Here is a 22,105-nt window from a genome sequence, read left to right on the forward strand (position 1 = left end):
CCGCGCGCCCGGGTGGGGAAAGGGGGTGTGAAGGAAGGGCGGTGCGGCTGGTGATTGGTGCCGCCGCAGCCGTCGTCGAGTCAGAGGTGAGGGGGGAAAGGCCGCGGCGCGCGGCGATGATGTAATGGCTTTGTGCGGTGGGGCGGCGGGGGCAGCGCTTCCTGCGTCTCGCGCGGCAACTGGCGGCTCTCGGGCGTCGGGGGCCGCCGCGGGGCCTCGCCAGACCCGCCGCGGCCCGGCCCGGCCCGCCCGAGAGCGTGAGTGAGTGAGTGAGGGAGGGAGGGGCGGGGGCCGTGGGGAGCCGGGCGGGGCGAGGGACCCGAGAGCGGTCCGGTACCCCCCTCGCCTCGGTGTAACCGTACCCCACTCGGGCCTGAGGCAGCCCCGCGGAGGCCCTGCGGCCTTACTGGCGGTCGCGGCGGCCCGCTGGGGGCGGGTGGTGTTTTCGCGGGCCGCCGGAGGCGGGCTCGGCGGCGGAGCCTCTCCTTGCGCTGGGCCGGGGCGGGGGGGCAAAGGGTAAGCCCTTCCCCATTGCAACCCGTGGAGGGCTGCTGCCGCGCAGAGCGGGCTCTGCGGCTGCTGGAGGTGCTCTTAAGGCCTTGTACCCGTGAGGAGGTGCCCGGGAAGCCAGCCGGGGCGTGAGTCCGAGTCGGTTGGACCGTGTTTCGGTCCCTTCGCGCCGCTCTCCGGTTTAGCGGGGTCCGTACGGGCTGAAAGAGCTGCTCCTGCCCAGGGAGGCCGCCCGCCTGGGCGGCTGTTTGTCGTCCGCAGCGTCCCCGAGTTTGGCGTAACGCTAATAGTCACTTTGCCGCTTCGTTTCATGTTGCACGCAGCCGTGGGATCCACAGGAATGTGCTCTCCTAACCCGTGGGGGAATAACGCTTGTGGGCTCAGGTATCTCTTTTATCTGTTGAACTAGTGCGCCTTGCCGGTTTACCTGGCTTTGTGCAAGAAATAAAGTTCCTAACAAAATCGTAGGGTTTTAGTTTCGGAGAGTAATCTGAACTCACATAGCTGAAACTCGCGTGTTTTTGGTGGCTACGTTGTGCTGGTATTATGAAATTCTGAAGAATAAAGCTTGATTCTGGTGTTTTAAGCGTTTTTTCAGATAAAGAGTAAAAACTTACAGTTTGATACTTTGCTTTCTTTGTCTCTTAGGTTAAAAAAATAAAGTCCTCTTTATGAAACTGGTCCTCAGTGAAGTGTAACTTTTGATGTATGGTCTCTAAAGCCCCCCACTATGCCAGCAGCTACCGTAGACCATAGCCAGAGAATCTGTGAAGTTTGGGCTTGTAACTTGGATGAAGAGATGAAGAAAATTCGTCAAGTTATACGGAAGTATAACTATGTAGCTATGGTAAGTGGGCACTTGATATTTATCTAGCAAATTACCGCCAAAAAACACGATGACTTCATTTGATGTTAGTAAATTAAAGCTATAAACCTGTCCATCCATTTTCATTGAAAGAATAGCGGATTCTTAATGTTGAATTAATGCTGCATGAACGTTAGGTTCCTAACTATTACCTTTCTAAAAGATGAATTTACACACAGTACTCTTCAGCTATGCAACTGTTAGATGCTTGAAATATGTTTTATTTTTAATAAGTAATGTAAATTTTTCTAGGTGTCTTTTGTTGAAGTTTTAATTGTGTTCTTACAGGATACAGAATTTCCAGGAGTAGTTGCAAGGCCTATTGGAGAATTCAGAAGCAACGCAGACTATCAGTACCAATTATTACGCTGCAATGTAGATTTGCTAAAAATAATTCAACTAGGACTGACATTTATGAATGAGCAAGGAGAATACCCTCCAGGAACTTCAACTTGGCAATTTAATTTTAAATTTAATTTAACGTAAGTGTTAAATGTCTGTGCTGTTGAATGCATGTTTCTGACTTACGGAAAATGTATTATAAGTCATGAAAACTATAGCAACTCTTTTTATCTATATGATTGGAATACGATAGATACTTTATGTGAGGAAAACTTTTTTGTCAGCTAAACACGTTCTTTCTTCCCTCTTTTCTGTGCAGTCTGTCTTAATGTTGGTAATTTGGTCAAAAATGCTAAGCAATTTCAGCAAAAGTTTTAAAAAGAGGCATTTATACTTAGTGCAAGAGTTAGCCCTGCATTTTCTCAGTTAGCATTTCAGAGTGCTTCTAGCTTAACTGAGTTTAACTCTTACTAGTTGTTATAGAAGTTACATGTTTCTTTGCATATTTTGAAATGGAAAATGTCAACATGTGAAGAAAAAAATGTAAAGTTACTGAAGTGACTGAAAAAATAGACAAATGTTATCAGCAAGTTCTAAAGTAAGTGTGCTCTATCCTCTTTAAAATAACGTTACTCTTGTTAAAAGGCTCACAAGTTCTAGATAATATTCTAGGTAAAATCCTGTCAACTTTTTAATACTGCAGCAGCTTTTCTTGTGTTTTCAAAGCAACTTATTCTATTAAGCTACTGTATTTTAATTTTCTTCTATAATAGGTTGAAAGGGATTATTGATTCTACAGTCTAGCTCGTGTGGAGATTTTTGTTCTGGATTACTTTGTGTAAAGTGTTGGTTGAAAAGCAAGCTGATTTTTACTGTCTGTTGAAATAGTATTGTGAACTTTATTTCACAGTGTGATTTTTATCAGTGATAAACCTTTAAGTATAAACCTAACTTCTCCAGGGGGATGAGACACTGCCGTGGAGTTCTAATTATATCTTTAGCAGGTAGTTGACAAGGTTACTGGTATCTTGAATTTTTTCCTGAAGTAAACATAACTGGTCTGATAGGTTTTCGTATGGCCTGAGTTGAGTATCAGTGCAAACATTTCTCGAACTTAAATGTGTTGAAGGCTTGGGGTTTTTTGGCAGTTGTGTTACGAGCTGATCACTGGACAGCTTGATATACATGAGCTAAAACTGCAGCCTACAAAGGAGGTTTAGAGAACAGACCTTTTTTTTTCTGCAGATAAAAAGACTTGTTTTCAAAGTAATTGGGGTTCTTACAAAGAAAAAAACTGCTGCTGTCTCTCTTGATCTTTCTGTTTTTCTAAACAAGCAGTGCTGTGGCTTGTCGCAAATCAGTTTTGTCTGAGGAATGACACGCTCTTTTTAGTTTTGTTTGAAGCACCTCTTGAAAGAAAAGGAAGTGTAGATTTGATATTTTGGTATCTCTAAACTTACCTTGCCATATAAATGCAGCATGGAAGTTATCCGTTGTCTTAATAGCAGAATATGCTAATCCTACTAAGTATAGGAGAAAGAGGAAGAATGAATGAATAACTTCCAAACTATGATCTGGGAAGAAGAGCCTGTGTTACGTTTTATTTCCTTTCTGAGCTTCAAAGGTCTACTTAATGTCAAGCAACTCAAAACAAAAGTAGTTTTCTACCCATTTGTGCCAGATGCTGCGTAGATAGTAAGGCAAGATACAGGTAGTCACCTAACTAACTTGTGCATTGGGGGGATTTTGTACAAAAAGGTAAGCTAGGTAAGTGCTGCATGAAATGTGATTTTTTTTTTTTTTTTTTTTTTACATGGGTGGAGAAATTACTTATTTTTGTCTGTTTCTAAACTTCCTTTTGGGAAGTGGCATTGTGCCAAGTGTTCTGCTCCTAAAGCAAAACAGCTGTTGGGTGTTCCTAGGAGGTAGTTTTTTGTGTGTGGTTCCAGCCAGGTGGTGTTATAGTGTGCTTTTAAAGAGCATAAATATTTCTCTAACTATCCACCTGATTAGTGCAGAGCAACAAACTAGAATTAAAACTTCTTTTTGTAAAATAGGTGTGTTTGTTTTGGATACGTTCTTTAATGTGTTGTGGAGATGGACAGGTGTTGGGAAGCTGATGCCTTAAAGCTGGAGAACTAATGAGCAGCTGTGTGGGAGGGAGGAAAAAAGATACAACACATCTTGAGAATGTATCTCTATGTTCTGATGAATGATGACTTGCTATTAGAAATAAGGAATATAAGTCTATGACTGAATCTAATAGTCAAATTTGATATATTGGTTGCTGTGTCTGTTTTGGGGTTTTTGTGTTTTGGGGTTGTTTTTATTAAAATTGAAAACCATACACTGAAGAGACTTTGTAGAATACTCTGTTGTGGACAGTAGTATGAATATAATCTTCTAAGTAGACCCATGTTTGCATTTTTTTTCTTTTTCAGTTAAACATTCTATGTCTTTGTTAAGATGATATAGATTAAACTTTAGGAAAAAAAACCCCATCTATTTTATCACAAATTCCTTAAGACTTTACAAAAATGTTAGTGATAAAGGGAATAAATACAAGAATAAGAGGGGATCAAACAAGGCATAGAGGAATTTTTTTCCATCTTGTTAAATTTTAGACCCAAAATATGGCTATTGAAGTTGGTTGTTTAGAAAGAAAACATTAGGCTACCTGAATTTTAAGGATTGACTAGATGGAGCAAGTACTCAATTTCCAGTTGTAGTGAGAAGGAAGTTTTGATGAGCATGTGTCTAAACATTTACATAAACTTAAATTACAAGAAATGTGTGGGAAAATACTATCCACAGAATTAACGCAGCACTGGGGTCTGGAATGTACTGTTCCTAGTTCTATAATGTAACATGTTAGTGCTCCAACTGTTCTATTTAAGTCATCACAGTTCAAGTATGGATCTTATTCGGTAAAATATCTGTATTCATACCTTCACTTTCCTCTGTAGATTTGCAAAAGGGGAGTTCTAGGTAACTGGGAGAGGAGCAGGAACTAGTTTTTTATGAAGGAGGCGAGAATGGAGGTGCCAGGAATGGCGAAATGCTAGTGAAAGTTAACAAAAGCTATGAAAAATGGGGTTTTTTTGTAATTAACATGGAAGAAAGTGAAGTTGCTCCTGCTCTATGCTAGTAAAGTCTGTGGAATGAGTAGCAAAAAAGAAATGCTACCAGGTTTATAATCACTGAGGTCTGTAGATTTTGAAAATTTACTTTTCCTCTCTGTTTTTAGAGAAGATATGTATGCCCAGGACTCTATTGAACTGTTGACAACATCTGGTATCCAGTTTAAAAAGCATGAAGAAGAAGGAATTGAGACACAGTACTTTGCAGAACTGCTTATGACATCAGGAGTTGTACTGTGCGAAGGAGTCAAGTGGCTTTCCTTTCATAGGTAAATTCTGCATGTTAGGTATTTGAGTTTTCAGTATTGAGTATTGAGTTCTAGAGCTTGGATTTCACTTCTCGTGTTAAGTGGTGTACGCCCGATAGTGCATATAGCACGTATCTTGGTTGGTAAGACTCAGAAAATATTTCTGCTGTAATACCCATAGCACCATTCTGTTTTAGAAGAATAGAGTGAACATGGTGGTACTTGTGCTTTATTATTGGTGTTTACGCTGTAATAGAAGACTGTAAACCAGAAAAACATGAAACTCGTAAGCCAGCAGGTGGCATTGTATCTTTTAATATCACACATGCAAGTAATAATAGTAATAATGATAAAAGCAAACTATTACTAAGCAATTCTTGAGCAAATATTGTTTGTCTCATGGGAGAAACCACAGAATTATCAGTGAAGAGTTTTATAAAGCACTTTTAAATTAGTTTTAAATCTGGTAATCTGGGCAGACGAAAATTACTCATTTTGGAAGGAGAGCCCTGATAAGCCTTAATTCTAGCTGCAGTAATGAATATATTTTACTGTTTATTTCATCACAGGAACTCATCTTCCAAATAGAAATAGAAATGCAAATGCTAAATCTCTATGAATCTGTCAAGATACAAAAGATCTTTAGGTATTAATAAGACTGAACACTTCAAAACTTATGCAGTAGTCATTGTATAGCCAACTACATGCCAGAGATAATTTGCACTTTTTGCTAGCAGCAGTGGGTTTAAAGGCTTATTGCTAGTTATGTAATGCCCTCAAGTTACCATCTTAAATGTTGGCTGCTAAGCAAGTCAACAAAGGTAGAGCAAATGTTTTAGCTGAGACTAGTGGTTTCCTTACAGCCTTATTCTTGTTTATCACGCATGGTACCTTGGTGGGTGGCAATATGTAGATGACAAAATTAGAAAAAAACCAAATTCTTCATCCTTAAGTATTAAATCTTGGGGGGGAAGTTGGAGGAGAGAAAGTCACATGGAATTAGAGAAGTATTTGTTATTAACCAACTGAAAAAATAAGGGTTGCTTCAGCAAGGAACGTAAAACAGTAGTAGAAAGGTGCATATAACAGCCTGTTGCAAATTCATCATTTTTGACTTGCTTTGTGGAAAGCAAGTGTTAGACTGAACTTCCAAAAGGCAGGGAGGGGTGGGGAGAAAAGACAGTTTAAAAAAAAAAAAAAAAAAGGAGGATCTTCTTTGAGAATGTTTGTCACCTAATCTGCCTACATCTTCCACTTGCAGCTGTCTCGACTCACAATATGACTCTAAAATAATCTTACTCTTGCTATCTTGCTACTAGGGTGGCACCTTGGGGAAAAATACTGGAACAAGAATGCCGTGAACTGTGTCAAAATAACTACAAAGGCTGAATTAGTGAATTAAGTTTCTTTCAGCTTCTTAAACCCATTATTTTGGGCTCTTATATGCGTATTTGTGATTTACACTTGACTACAGTAAAATAACTTAGACGGTTCAGGAGAAGTGGGGGGAGGCATGTTATGTGTGTAACTGGTACATCAACAGATGCTGCCATGTAGAAGCAGCTACAGCTACAAAATGGTGGTTTTCCAATATTGCCTAATAACTTTAAGGGCCAAGTGTAAGCTGTCCTAGCAAAAGGAATACCTGAGCCATTTCTACACTAGGGATTCTTTTTGAAGCATATTTATATTGATTGTGTGTGATTCCTGACTAATATGCTGGTCAAAGTGTAGTGCAAACTATGTGTAATAATGCCACTTTTACTAGTGCGGCTTATGAAGGGTTTTTGGAATGGCTTTATTGAAGTCCAGTTTCATCTGTGCTAAAGTGGGTTTCTGTTGTGGGCTTCACTGGAAATGCTATTGCAGCAAATGTTTGTCAAACACTGATTATCCACAACTCTGCTTGAAGTCAGAGAGTGTTTAAAGGCTTTTGTGCTTGACAGAGCACGTTGATACTATCTTGAGCACAAAACCCTGGAGTAGTGGGTTAAGTTCTGAGAAAGCTAAGATTGCACAAAGCTATAAATAAGCATGGGTCACATAAAATGTGCCACAAAGAATAGTAAACAGCTGTTTCTAAACAAATATTAGGTTGATTGTGATTATATTCTATTAGTGGAAACTTAAAACAGCGGGACAGCTCAGTTGAAAATGTTTCATGTAGGCTCTCCATGCAGTAGTTCTTTGACTACTGAAAAAGCTGTGCTTGATAGTTACTGACTGTACTATTGCTTCTGCTTCCTTAAAATGCTTGAATTACTACTAACCCTCAAAATTTGAGTCTTAGGAAGTGGGCAGAGAAGAATTACTCCTGTCTTGGAGTGTGAGGCTATGTTTTGGTTTTGTTTCATTTCTCAGTCTTTGATTTGCTTGAACTCTTAAGTAGTTTATTTCTAAGCTCTTAGCTTCTCAAATAGTTTTCTTTGTGTGCTTTTTATCTCTGCATTTGATGTAGCTGCCTTGGCATCCTGACGTATTGGCAAATCTGTGTGGACCTGCAGTTCTGCCAGGCATGAACAAAGAAAGATTTGCACTGTCAGCGACTCTTGTGTACTGCAACTTCATAAGTGACTCTGTCAAATCTTTTGTGTGTGTTAAAATGTATTCGAGTGGATGAGAGAGGAGAGGGAAGCCCCAAATTTCTAATTCTTGTTGCAGTCAAGAGAGCTGTGAGTGCTTGGCAGCCTAGCAAGTTATAAAACAGAACAGCTCAAACACTGTTTTTGTGGATGTTGAACTAACTGATCTGGTGAAGCTTTGAGTGTCCACCTGTGTGCAACCTCCTCAGTCTACCTTTGGAGGCTCTGTGCAAACATGCCTCTTAACCCAGATGTTTTGGGGAAGCTGGAAAGTTCCAAGCTATTGTATTTCAATAATCATTTGTGTCTAACTGATTTCAGTAAAGTTTAATCTGTTGGCTCATTTCTATTAGCCAGTTATAAAGTGAAGTAAAGCTTTCTCAGCTCTGTCAGGTTTTGATTTGTTTCAGAGACTTGGTGCTTGTAGGATTCATTGTTAATTGGCTATCTGAATTCTTTCTGGATAGTAAGGGAAGGAAATAGAGGCACATTTGATCTTTTCCATGGTCTTGTTGCCTACAGCTGTCCATGTTCAGTGGAAAAAGAAAAAAAAAAAAAGGTTGTAAGAGTGCTTATGTTGCTGTATAGCTCCAGGGATTGTGGCTAGCTGCACTAAGTAACTTTAGGTGATTATATTGGAAATGGTGAAAGCTTTTTAAGGAAAGGAAGCCAATGTGCTTCAGGGTATAAACCAACCACTAATTGCCTGTTAGAGGATTAGAAAAAAACTTCCTTAATGAGCAGGTAATTACATAATTGCTCACTGTGGACTTCCTTACCCTTCTGTTAGCATTCAGCAGTGACCACTCAATTTTTGAACTAGATACATCATAGTCTTGAATTGGAGTGACAGTTCCTATGTCTGTGTAAGCTTGGATAGCTGGAGCATATTACCCCTGAAAAGTATACTAAAAAGATTATGTAAATACCTTGAATACTGTATTGTGATTAGTAAAGTGGGGTTTGTGATGGTTGTTAGGAGCACAATGGGACTAAGTGTAAGCAGCTGGAACTTAAGGAATGTGAGAGATCATTTGGTTGAGCTGACTAAAACTAACCCATGCTTAGGATCCAAGAATAGATACCTGACTGAATGCTGTCATGCAATGGAACGGTAATCATGCCTGTTAAATCCACTGTTCAGATATCCTGTTCCCTTTTTCTGCATGAGGATCCCAGAGTGAAAGAATCTGCTTCAGTCTCCAAGGGAAAAATATATATACTTATATATATATATAATTCTTCATCGAAATGGCAGGTTTATGATAGCCTGCTCCCTCTCAGTGCAAACAGTAAATGAATCTTGAGTTTTCTTACAGTACTTCCTTCTTAATAGAAATTGGAATTGTTCGAGAGCATCTGTTTTCTAGTAATTCAGTCATGTACATAATTTTTTTTGGAAGAGGAAGGGAATCAAACTTCTTTTTTTGAAGAGGAGCACAAATACTGTTTTCTTCACTTTAAAAGTTTTGATATGGCTGTTACATTTGAGCTACAAGGATGACTGATGTCAGATACTCAGTGAGTTAATAAGCTTTCTAATCTCTAGATGAGTAAGTCTGCTTAATCCTGAACAGTCTTTTTTGCATCTTTCTGAACAGTCTTTTTTACTAATGTGGCTTTTTTCTTTTCCTTTTCTATAGAGGGCTTTATGCCAATACAGGCTTCCCCCTCACTTTGCTTCCCCCCCCACCCCCCCAAATAGGTGATCTAATAAAATTAAGCTTCTAAGCTACTGTTTTTGCCAAGTATACTACAGGTTTTTACTTTGTAAGACTTGGCTGAAATCCTTTATCTTTGGCTCCTTTGCTCTGTGGCCAGTGGCTGCTGCTGTGGAGATTGGAGTGCCGCCAGCACAGCTTCAAAGCACCAGATGCAGTGTGGGATTCGTTCAACATGAAATTCCTGTTTAGAGCACTGGAAACCCCCATAGGAGAGCTGCAATAGTCCATTCCTTTTGTGTATCTTGTATTAATGGACTTTCAGCAAACAATCCATTTATTCCCAGTATGTTCAAGACTTTCTACCCTCTGTCTAGAAATTCATAAGATAAAGATGGTGTAGAGAACCCCATTGTATAAAAAAGGTACAAAAAGCAATCCTCTTTACATTGAGTATGCAAGCTAAAGCCTTGAGCATGCAAGCTAAAGCCTTGAGCCTACGTCAGAAGTCACCAGTCTTTGTGGGTACTAAATATCTGCAGGATCAGTAGTACAGTGCTCTTCACTGATTTGTCTTCTGTATTACTCATCTCACAGTTAAAGATCTCAGTCAATATTTACCAAGTTGCAAAATTCTTGGTTTTGAGTATGATCCTCACATAACCAAGAACGAACACGAAGTATTAAATGGGGAATTTGGAGTCTGTGGTGGCCACCCATTCACTTGAATTATCTCTCAGCTATACGCTAAGGTTCCTTAAGCAGCAAAACTGATGCAGCCTTCAGTAGAGGCAGCCCTGCTGTGTGTTTTCATCATCTTTTATAGGCATTTTTAAAATTGCATGTCAATAAAACCTAGCAACTAATTTGGTTCAATGCAAACTAGTAATAAAGAAGAGAACGTATCATTCCCCTATCTAGTTCAGTGCATATGTGCATGAGCAATACTGCAAGTACAAGGGATCAGAATGGATCGGATTCATGATAATATCATGAATAATCAGGCTTGTAATCTCTGCCTTCCCAGGGAAAAGCATAACTAGTCATCACTGCTTTTTGTTGTGGTGTTCATTCCTACTTAATACCTGACATCTGTCTTTCCTATGCTTTAAACCCTCTGTTTCCTCTCATAACCCTTTGTAAAAGTACATGGCTTCCCCTTTTACTGCCACACCTCATTCCTATGTCCTCTTTCTTCAGTCAAACTATTGAGAAGGAAGTCTTCCCAAACTCTTCTCTCCGCCACTCACACAATGTAATACCTCAGTTTCTTCCATCACACCTGTACTGCTCAGTTATCTTGCTGCCTCCTGCTGGCTAACATGTACACACAAAAAGTTTTCCAACTTACTCTGTATTTGCCTCCGAAAAGAGTAATAGTCTACAAGCTATTAAATTTTTCAGTTGTCTGTGTGCTGATTTAATTGGGAAAGTTGAAAGACAATCTGCTCTTCTTCATTGCTGAGGGTGACACTTGCCTCCAGGCATAAACATGTGTTGGCTCTGGAAACTCATGAATCTTTTGGATTTTGAGAACTGTAGAAGTCTTTCTGTCTCAGTTTGTAGTGAAAAACTCCCATCTGTGTGAAAGAAGCCAGCTAGGAGTCTTTCTGGTGCAAGTTCTTGTTATCAGATGAAGCCCCAGCAGCACTACCTTGTTTCAGGATTTTGAGAAACTCCTGTATGCAGATCTTTTTGCTTCACTCAGCCTCATTCAGACTAAATTAAAATGTTTTCTCTGGAATCTGCAATGGGGCCATTTACACTGAAGCTTAGTCTTTTGTAAGAGTCAGTCTTAATTGCATTGAAATTAGGCAAAATGTCCTGTTAATGTGTAATGAAGTCTTGATGTTGGAAGCGAGAAGGATGCTTCTAAGTTATTTGCTTATATTGTTTTTGTTATTTATTTGCAGTGGATATGACTTTGGCTATCTAATCAAAATCCTGACAAACTCTAATTTACCTGAAGAAGAGCTGGACTTCTTTGAGATACTGCGATTGTTTTTCCCTGTCATCTATGATGTAAAATATCTCATGAAGAGTTGCAAAAATCTGAAGGTAAGTAATCTGTTAATGGCTCGGAACAAATTCTGGGTTTGGAGACAGAGTACTTTCTGCTTAAAAATACTTACTTTCTGTATTTTTACCTTTTGGTTTTGCTTTGATAATACCTACTAAGTATTGTTGTCTCAACCTTTATATATTTAATATTAAAGGCTATTGATAGAAGCAGGCAGGAGCACACATCAATTATTATAACTGCTTACCAGTTAAAAATAGCATGTTGATACTGTATTTACAGTGCCCAGTCTTTGTTGACAGATGATAAACCCATGTTTGGAATGAATCCTTCACTTCTTGAACCATAAGAATTGATGGGTTTCATATACTCTTATTTCCTCATTGTGCAGTCCACTAAAGGACTGCAGTCGTCTTGGCAAAGGTAATGGCAACGATGATGCTGTGGAAGTGTCTTGGGAAGAGGAATGGAGCGAAGAATGTTTCAGATGGCCCCATAAGGAAAGATAAACAACAGCATATGTTCAGGGACAACATGTGACTTCTAGGAAAAAAATGCAGTACTAGAAACTAATCTCTCATGTCAGGCCAGCCCGGCTACTAATTGGCTTACTCTATCAGGCCTAAAATTTGGATACTTTATTGCACTGGAGAATGAATGGAAACTGGAACTAAGTATGTGAAGGGGAAGACAGCAAGTGAAAGAAAGATGCTACAGGGATTGTTAACAGCTTTACTTGCCAAAGAACTGTAAGAGTCTGGACTGCTGCTGGAATGAGGTGCATCGCTCATCTGAGGCAATTAATGACTTGCTGCTTTTATGGAAAGTAACTCGATTCTCTAGGCTTTCTTAATGAGAATCTGCATGAAAAAGAGAACACTGACTGTAGTACAACCAAAGCCTAACTAAGGGATGGCTTGCCACTTCGTCGTGCTGAACTAGTGATCTGTGTGGGGTTTATAGTCCTCTGTTTGTTTCTTTCTGAGATAAACTAATAGAGTATGTCACTTCTAAGTAGTAGCCTACTTGTGTGGGAAGTAAATTTTGTAAATCCTTTTGTTAATCAAATTAATGTTGAAAATGGAGACCTCCCAGTTAGTAAGAAAAGTATAATTACCTGTGTTCATCTAGAGTTGTTATTGGTGTAATCAGCAGCGCAAATAGCTGAGTATTAAAAACATCTTAGAAACAGTTTTTCTCCACAGAGACCAGAAGAAAAAAGGAAATGTTAATAAGCTTCAGGAGTCTTAAAGGAGGGGGGGGGACCCCAAACAAAAACCACACTTACTTTCTCACTCCTGGTGAAGCAAAGTAAAGCATCTGGTGTCTTAGTGGTGGTGACACACTTAACCAAGAACAGAGTGTATAATCCAACTTTAGTGATGTAGGAAGGGTGACAGAATGATGTTCCCTGTCACTGTTCCAGAGGTGACATTCCCAGTGGGTTTGGGGAGGAGGGGATTGTATTTCCTGTCACTTCATTAAGACATAGTTGTGTGTAACCTGTATTGTTTAGAGACACTAATGTTTTTTGGAAGACAAGAACAACCTTCACAGGTCTTATTTCAGCAAACCTTAAGAACAAGGGTGTTTGGTTTTTTTTTTATTGCCCCCCCCAGCTGAATATGTAGGTCAGCTTTCCTGCAGTAAATCTTGATCCTGTTGCCTAACCTGCAGACTTGTAATGACAGCAGGGGAAGGGATCTGGACTACCCTACCCCTCCAAATTTACCAGTGATGAAATGATGGTGAACTTGTACTGTACTGAGAGCAGCTGTCTAAAACAAATTGCTAAATGCTCAGTGTTGTGACTAAAAATGCATGCACTGTCTCCTAATGTGTGTCACTTTCAATCTTTATTAAATTGCAGTGAATTGAACTGCTGTGCAGTTGTCCTTTATTGACTTGTCTAAGTTATTTTTCATATGAAAGTCACTGACTTGCTGTAGGTCTCCCACTTCCTGCCCCCACACACCCAAAAAAGAATTTGTGGCATTGAGAAGAGAAATATGCTTCAGGATTAGGAAGCTGTTTGGTGCTATTTTTGTGGAATTAAGTAGTCTCTGAATTTACAGTATGTTACTCAAATGGACATGAATGTCCTTTACTGACATGCAGATTGGGAGTTAACTTGAGATATTAATGTAGTATAGTTTAAATTCTTGCTTGTTCTCTAAAAATCCTTTCTATGTAGGCTATTCCAAACCTTTTGATAGTAATGGCAACTCTAAGTAATTATGTAGATTTATAGACCTTGTTGGAAACTTGCTTTTATATGGGAGTTCGTACAGAACAGTGAACTCTGGTACCAGTGGCATGAAACAAGAATTTGAAGTGGATTTGCTGTTTGACTGTGGTCATGTGATTATGTAAATCATTCTGTGGCCTTTTTCTTGAAAGACCAGTGCTCTGAAAATTTGGAAAGAATTTGTCCTTCTCCTCCAAGAGTAAAAATGTTCTTACCTGGAGTGCAAAAGTCTTGCCTGAAAGAGAATCTCAATAGCTTATTAATTTTCAGAGACAGCTAAAATTCTGTAATTATTGCAGTTATAGACCAAGAAGTTACACACAAAAGTGGTGTGTGATATATTTACAAATGGATATATACCATTAAAAGCACTATTTTCAAAGCATTCTTCTGTAGGCTGCTGTTAACTGTAAATTTTGAACTACATTCCAGAGCTTGCAGCTGCCGTGTAAATATTACTGATTTTTATTCTTGAGTGTTTCTTCAAAGTTATTTGAAGCTAGAGTAGATAGTCTTACAGCTAGCAGAACCTGATGCTAATTTGCAACTTGAGGAAGAAGAGGGTTTAGGAGCAGAAAATGGTGCCTTGAAAGGGTGTGGGCCTGACTGCTGTTGCTAACTCTAACAGCTCATGATTGGAGTTAGAAAGTGGAGAACATGCCTGTATTGGATATGTGCTTTTTTTTCCCCTGCCCACCAACCCTCCACATGTTTTTGACAGTGTAAATTAAATAATTGAGCATGTTTGGGTACAACATCTGAACACTGCAAGCACGTAAATAAAACAAGCTAGCTTCTGTGCTTAACTGTATAGTGTATAGACTTACTTTTATCTTAAACTTCTGTAAACTATATTCCTGCTGCTCAAGCTAGATTAAAACTAGCCATACCAATACTAGGTTTTCATGTTGGTTTGTAGGTGTTACTTGGGAATGTCACTACTGAAGCTTCCATCTTTTTAAACAAAACTAAAACCTGGGCCCAAACCTGCTGCCATAAGATTCACAGGAATTTTCATAATGTTTGATCTGATTTTCAGGTCAGACTTTATTGCTCTGAGTTTTAACTTTGACTGTTATGCTTTTGCTTCTTATTGCTTGCCTTCCTGTGCTTGACACGCGTTAAGAGTGTGAGGAAAGGTGAACTGGGATACTGGGCAGTCTTTCTTTAAAAGTATTGCCTCTGTGCAACATGTTTGCCCTGCAAAGCTTGTGGCAGCACTAAGGATTTTGCTGTTTGGTTGTTTTTTTAAATCTTTCTAGACCTTAAAGAGTATGCATGTGCTTTAGTCTATTTCCAGTAGCTTTATGGCTTACTGATTAAAAAAAAAAATGTACAAAATTATGTGCTCACAGTGTAGCTTACAGCATTAGAAGATTGCAGTTACAATGTAACCTGTCTATCCTTCAACTGATCTGTGTTACCTGTGTGAAACCAAACCAACCTCTGATGGGTTTGCTTCTACATATAGTGGTTATTACCATTGGGGGGAGGGGAGGGGTGGCGGCGCTAAAAAGAGGTTTATTTAGTCATTCTGCAGTTAAGGCATTAGTTTTTCACATAAGCTTATTGGGAAGAAAATTAGCTTCAAAACTGGAGAAATTTTACCTTTAAGAGCAGATAGATTTGCAGCTTGGAGTGATGTCTACAGCTGCACAGTCTGTCCTTTTAAACCATGGATCAACATTCAAAGCAGACAATTACAGTTTTAAATTGTTCCCTTTTTGTGAGACGTTTATATACTTTTTTAAGTAGACTTCATAACACATGTGACTATTAAATATACATCTCTAACAGAAAAGCTGGCTATACCATTGGATTTTAGTATCTTAGAAAACTAGTTGCAAGACAATGAATTTTTTTGCATGTTTTTTTTCCTAGCCTCTTATGTCAGCTAATGAAACAAACTTTAAAGAGGGGTAGAATGTCTTGTAGAGATGGAGTGGGCACTTTCTTCCTTTTTTACTTTACCACCTGGTTTCTAAAATGCCTGCTGTGTAACATTTTCCTGGACTCCCTGTAGTGTTCTAGATACTTAAGGATACTCTCAGTTTTTGTGAAGTGGAAAAACCCTCAACTTAATTGTTGAAAGGTAAGTGGAAAGAAAAAGGTCTGTTTCAAAGGAAGCCTAGATACTTTAACACATGGAGGCATATGGGCACCTCATTTGTAAACACTTGAATTCTTGTGTTTGTAGAACAACGCTTTTACCTTTTAAACTTTCATTCAAATAGAAGGAGTACAGGAACACCTGGTTTTGTTCTTCAGCATTGCCAATCCTTTCAGCATCTTGAAGGAATTGTTTTGTTAAGTAATGACATCTGGTTACTGGAAAAGCTGGAACGTGGGAGTAGTAGTTTTGTTGGTCACAGATACTGCTTTATTTAATCAGTACTGACACAGAATTCTAATGCTGCTATTGATACCAAAAGTTTCATTCTCCAGGTGTGTATTTATCTAGTATAACAACTGTTACAGCTACTGTGCAAATGTTAAAATATACCTGAGTTTGTATGACCTGTGTAACAGATTTTCCCAAATATAGCTGCTCAGTTTTCTGATTCAGTTTTTTTTCAGCAGTTAACAAAAATGTTTTCTTTTTCAGGGTGGATTACAAGAAGTGGCTGAGCAGTTAGAGCTGGAAAGGATAGGACCACAGCATCAGGCAGGATCTGATTCTTTACTCACAGGAATGGCCTTTTTCAAAATGAGAGAAGTAGGTGGATGTGTTGGTTTTATCTCCATGATAGTAATGTGCTGTGATAGTCAGATGGAATTGCTGATTCTGATAAGTCTGCTGTATTTTAAGGAGGTCTCTGAAGGGCTTCAGGGGTCACTCCTTTCTTGACAAAAATAAGACCACCTACATTTTCCCCAGAGTGAGTGTGAACCAGCCCCAGTGGTTTACTGCTTAGCTGCTGTGAGTAAGTATTGCTTCCTGTTTCCAGCCTGTGCCTGGCTTTTGAATTTTTTGTGGGTTTTTGTTTTTGAGGTTTTTTCCTTCCCTGTTTTGCAGGGAACCTCTTTTTAGGTGGCTGCTGCAGTGAGTTATGAGCTGCTGGAGCGAGACTCCTTTCTGGGTGACCATACTCAAGCCAGTTTTTTTTTTGGAGCTTCTGCTCAGTGTAATACCCAGCTGGTATGCACTGCTGCTTGTGACAGGCCTAGAGGGGGGGAAAGAGTGTTGACTGGCCACTTCTAGCTAAACTTGCAGGCTATAGGTATATTAAATAATGACTTTCAGGCTGCTGTGGAGAATGTCCATGCATTTGTTCCTTACCGTTGAGTAAAGCACAGATTAACTCAGGTTCTAAAAGATTATACATTGATCAATTAATTCAAGGTTTGCAGCAAGGGAAACCACGTCTCACAAGCTTCACTTTTCCTTGATACTTGTCCGTGTACAACAGGAAGATATTAGGATATTTTGCATTAGCAGAACAAACAAATGTTGAACAGACCTCTTCTGGAAAGCAGTTGCACTGGACAAATGCCAGTGCATCTGAACATGGCATTCTGCCAGCAATTCAGTGTCATTTACAATGTCAAAACGGATGGCAATAGGAAACCTCATTTTTAATAAGGTTCAGTATTGTATGCTGAGGTGTCTATTTCCTGTAATCCAGCTTTTTGTATAAAGGAGAAAATGAGCACAAGTTCCTGACAAATACTAGTGAGACAGCAGGTGAAAAATAAATGCTGTGATTTAAGCTGGTTTGCTCATCATAACACTCTGTTCTGCCTCTGCTGGAACTGTTGCAGTTGTCAAGCAGGTCATGGGCTACAGATGCAATAGAAAGGATTGTGTTTCTGATACGATCCAAGCCCAGTGTGGCTAACAGCCATCTGCCCAGTATTGTTAATCTTTCACTTTTGAATTTCAAACAAAATCCAAAACAAATAAAGGGGAAGGGAAAGTAGATGATAATGATGCCTAAGAGACTGCCTTTCAAATTAGTTTTCTAGAGGAAAAGGTTCAAACCCATGATTGTTTCTCTAATGAGATGCAGTTTGTGTTACATGGCAAATTATCTTCTCGAATTTGTTTACCAAAAGCTCTTACTGGGAGAAGTAGAAATTGTTGAGGTTTTTAGTGCAAAACACTTGCTTAATTAAGCCAACAAAGATGTACTGATTATGATGGTTTTTTTCAGTACTTTCAGGTTCTTTGCAAATACAGCATTTCTAGATAAGGACACAGTAGTCAGCAGAGAGAATTAAATTTAATGTGCATTTTTAAAGCCTTTTCAGTAGACTTCATTGTTTAACAACATATTTCTGCATGAAAAAACTTCATTTTACAATGCTTTTAGAGGTACAAAATTTTGTTCATAATTGTGGTGAAGGAGTTGCAACTTGCTTGCTGGGTTTGGGAAAGCCAGCCAAAAAAGTTAGTGATCTTTTTCGTCCCATCAGAAATACTTAAATATTGATACTACAACAGTAGAGCTGTTGTTTTGGGATTTTCCTACCTGTTTATTTCTTCAAGAACTGCTGGGGGCTTTAAAAAACTTTTAATTGAGGTCTCCAATTCCTGCAGTACAGAACTTGCCATCCGGACTCTGCTGCTAAGAGCAAAGCTTGAAGGGAGAAGTTTTACAGCCTGTGTGGTATATGCAGTCCTCTGCATTTAGATTGTGTATTGCGTCCACACTGCTCCTGTGTGATTGTGGCTGTCTTAGATTTCTGATTTTGATGATGACTCAGAATGTCAGCCACTGGGATGTCCAGGGTTGCTGTGAAGTTTTTAGGGTGAAAAATTTTTGTGTACGTGTGTGTCTTTTTTATTTTTGCGGGGTAATTTGTGGTTTTGCTTGAAAACCTAAGGCTGAAAGGTAGAATATCGTGGGGTTTTGTATGTCTTCCACTGAAAGGTTCTGTTTGCAGTTCAGACTTGTAAGGTGTAAATGCAGTCTTAGTATAAAATTTACTTTAATTTTGCTGTTCCTTATTAAATGAAGTCCCCCTCTGTGAGGAGCTAGCTGGAAATGCATCTTTCTGTATTTCTCTGAACTCAGTAATGCATTTTGTGCTCAAACATTCTCCCCACCCCAAACCTTTATAATATAAATCGATACATACTGCCATTTCAAGACAGAGTATAACTCCCACACTGAGGAGTAGGTAGAGTACGGGCACTGATGATGGATGCTAAGTATATGCCTGTTGTGAGAAACTCCACAGAAATCAGTTGGAGAAGTATCTTTGTTACACTTGCAGAAAAGTGAGTGATAGCTGATAATACAAAATTATCAAAACATTGCATTTGGCCATTTTATCAGGAAGGGTGCACGGGAAGACTGATTGTGTGCCTTGACAGATTTACTTTAAAGAATCATGTCATATAGCACATTTTGATAATGTGTTAAGTGTGTTGTTATGTTAATTATATCATCTTTTGCACCTTGGGATTTGGTATCTTAGGCTAAAAAGAAAGTAACATTTTAAAGCCTTTCTGTAGTTCTATTTAAACTGAGCCTTTTCTTTGGCAATAATTTGTGTCTCTCTTTTAACTCTTTAGATGTTCTTTGAAGATCACATTGACGATGCCAAATATTGCGGCCACTTATACGGCCTTGGTTCGGGGTCATCTTATGTACAAAATGGCACAGGAAATGCATATGAAGAAGAAGCCAACAAACAGTCATGACATGAAATGAAAGGCCATCTTTTTGACCTCCATGTGCTTGTATATAGGTTTTATCTCTGGTTGAAGCCCTTGGACAATAAGGCTTTTTTTCCCCCTTTCTCAGCACACTTTCTGCCTTTCTATGTACTAAACTTGACTGTTCCTATCACAGATTTTGATCCTACTATTGATATGTAAAATTTTCTGGGTTACATTTTGGCCTCATAACTAGCCCATTTGTAAAGAAGCATGTATAGGATCAGTGTGGCAGAGAGAAGGGGAAAGTTATATCATAATGAACAGTCTGGTAAACTTACCTATATTGATCTCCTAGTTTTTTGTCTCTTTCCCCTCCCTTCTACAAATTAACTGGCACTGATTGTAACTAACTTCCCCATTCATGTCTGTTCCTTCCAGTATGCAGGCGTTTTAGCTATTCAAGATTGTGGACCATCAAATTTGCACTTTAGAGAACGACTCTTGACTCAGATCCTGTGTTTTATTTGAAGTTTTGTTTTCTTTTTTCTTTTGCCCTCAGCTAGAAAACAATCATCTGCCAAGTTCAGCAGCTTCGTGCTGTATTTCCTTGGTATCTCAACCCACAGAACATGACTTACTTGCTGCATAACCTCTGTTTGTTCAAGCAAAACAAACTACTGAAATCATAGTAACTGCTGTTATTTTACTAGTGTTCAGTCGTCTTCAAAGACATCCTGCACGTGTCAACTGCTGGTTGGCCTGCTGCTTTAAAACTGCTCTGTGGTGGGGGAAAGAAGCTTATAAAAACAGCTTTACACCCTTCAGGAAAAGAACAGCTATTACTTTAGCATTTTTGCCATTAAGCTGAGAGTTGAAGGATATTGGAATAGTAGGAGTTTTGTAATGGCACACTTCCCTTGATTAACTTCCTACCTTTTATTCTAGTAATGTACACCTCAAATTTTTTATGAAGTCATATTTATTATGTACTTGATGATTTTTGAAAGTCAGTTTAGTTGAAGATAAAACCCAAAGATCTGAAAAAATACTATTTAATTGAATTAGAAGGACAATTAAATCATGCTTTTTTTGTAGTTGCTACAAAGACAGATGTTACAGATATTTGTTGTAAAACAACAAAATATAAATAACTTATAGCTAATAAAGTTACCTGAGGAGTGTAATGCTAGTTTATTTTTGAGTATATCTTAGCAATATATTTTAGATATATTGTTTTAAAGGACCCTAAAGTATGTTCTTAACTCTGCATAGCATGTGTACAGAGCAGTTGTGCAGGAAGGATTTTTGGTATTGAATAGCTAAATACTAGCCTGAAATGATGGAATGTGCAACATTGTGTGCCTGTGTGTGTGTGCGCGCGTATGTGTGCGTGTTCGACACGGAAATCAATAGTAGAAAAATCTCAGTGTTCACCAAATTATTCTGTTTTACCTTGTACTTAAAAACAAAAAATGAAACACCTTTTTTTCATTGAGTTACAATGATGTAACTGGGTGGTCCTTTTTAAACAACAAATAATTTGCATAAGAGGGTATTTGTTTTTAAAGCTTTTGTAAATAAAGGCCTAAGAAATGTTTTCTTACATAACAGACTGGTGGTTTTGTTGCAAAATTTTTCCTGGAACGTGTGTGTAGTTAGTTCAGTTCTGTATTCTGTTTTGTTTAGGCATGATAGTTCTCTTCCATGTGCTTATAAAATGATCTTACCGCTCCCTGACTGATTCCACTTTCAGAGCAGAATTCTGTTCATGTGTTTCCAATCACTTCGTTCCTACTGTCCTGAGCTGCAAAAGTGGTGATTACAATTTACTACTGAGGCATCCAAATTCCATTAGTAATTTATTTTAATACCATTATGCATTAGATGATGGTGACTTGTTTTAACTTTGTTTGGCTTTGGCTTTAATAAGATAGGGACTACCTAATGGGAGAACAGGATGGATTCTTACTGTGGCTTATGTGGAAAATTTGCATACATGTGGAATTAAGAACACCTGAAGTTTGATGCATTTGCTTTAAAGTTTAGTAGCTTTGCCTAAAGCCTACTGATACACCTATCTGTGGTTAACTTTTGAAGGGAATAACTTTGAAGAACTTTGATGGGTTTTTGTTTTGAAGTAACTCTTTAGTTGTGGATCAAAGGAAGTTTTTAGAGGCTGCTAAATGTGTGTCTACAGAAAAAGTTTTAGCTCAGATTGGGATGCATTTTTGAAGTGACTGCTGAGCATCCCACATGCTGTGCTGTGCTTTGCTTTGCTTCCTGTCATGAACCTGTCAGAGCTTGGATTCCTTTTGGAAGAAACTAAACCCATGCTAGGTGTGTGTCTCGTGTCCCAGCTGCTAATCGGCATGCAGTCTGCAGGACCAGGCTGAGTTTGCTTAAGCCTTAACCTAAAACTCTCATGGGGCATTTGACTTTCAGCAATTGTCCTCTTTAGTTTTCTTCCTGTAAGAAAAGCTTTTCTCAAAACCCACCGATCAGCTAAGATTATGCTTTATTCTGTGTGAGAGCTCTTGGTCTGATCAATGTGATCTGTCTGTTGAGAGTTGATTACAGCTGGGGAGACATCTGTGCATCATTCAGTTTACATAGCAAAATTAGGTTTAGTTTCCATTAAGGAGTGATTTCAATGGTGAATTGTAGAGATTATGAAAAAAGTAATTTCTTCTTGTGTTAAGACTGTTACTTGTAAACTGCAGAGCCTGAAATCTGAATCTGTTTCCAAAGTGGACAGCTTTAATTGCTTTTGCAAAAATAAATGTGCAGGCACAGTTCCAGCTGTCTGGATATGCACCTTTTTGTTCAGAGACAAGAATTCTCTTTCTAGGCCTCTGCTTTTCCCAATCCATTTAAAGTATAT

General features: G+C 38.8%; 1 protein-coding gene across 6 annotated transcripts; it reads left to right on the top strand.

Annotated features, from left to right (window-relative positions):
* Nucleotides 1-67: 67 nt before the first annotated feature.
* Nucleotides 68-20,832, top strand: CNOT7 (CCR4-NOT transcription complex subunit 7). 6 transcript variants are annotated; one of them, XM_052779967.1, is made up of 8 exons: nt 120-257; nt 834-894; nt 1,159-1,357; nt 1,664-1,857; nt 4,965-5,126; nt 11,262-11,406; nt 16,222-16,332; nt 19,138-20,832. In XM_052779967.1, exons 3-8 carry the CDS (start codon nt 1,241-1,243, stop codon nt 19,264-19,266), a joined length of 858 nt encoding a protein of 285 aa, XP_052635927.1. In that variant the 5' UTR covers nt 120-257; nt 834-894; nt 1,159-1,240; the 3' UTR covers nt 19,267-20,832. The 6 variants fall into 6 exon arrangements, with proteins under 6 accessions (XP_052635929.1, XP_052635927.1, XP_052635928.1 ...); XM_052779969.1 differs by lacking the exons at nt 120-257; nt 834-894 and adding an exon at nt 68-86; XM_052779968.1 differs by lacking the exon at nt 834-894 and having other exon boundaries at nt 120-269.
* The last annotated feature ends 1,273 nt before the right edge of the window (nt 20,833-22,105 follow it).

This window comes from Harpia harpyja, chromosome 2, assembly GCF_026419915.1.
Source record: "Harpia harpyja isolate bHarHar1 chromosome 2, bHarHar1 primary haplotype, whole genome shotgun sequence".
Lineage (NCBI taxonomy): Eukaryota > Metazoa > Chordata > Aves > Accipitriformes > Accipitridae > Harpia > Harpia harpyja.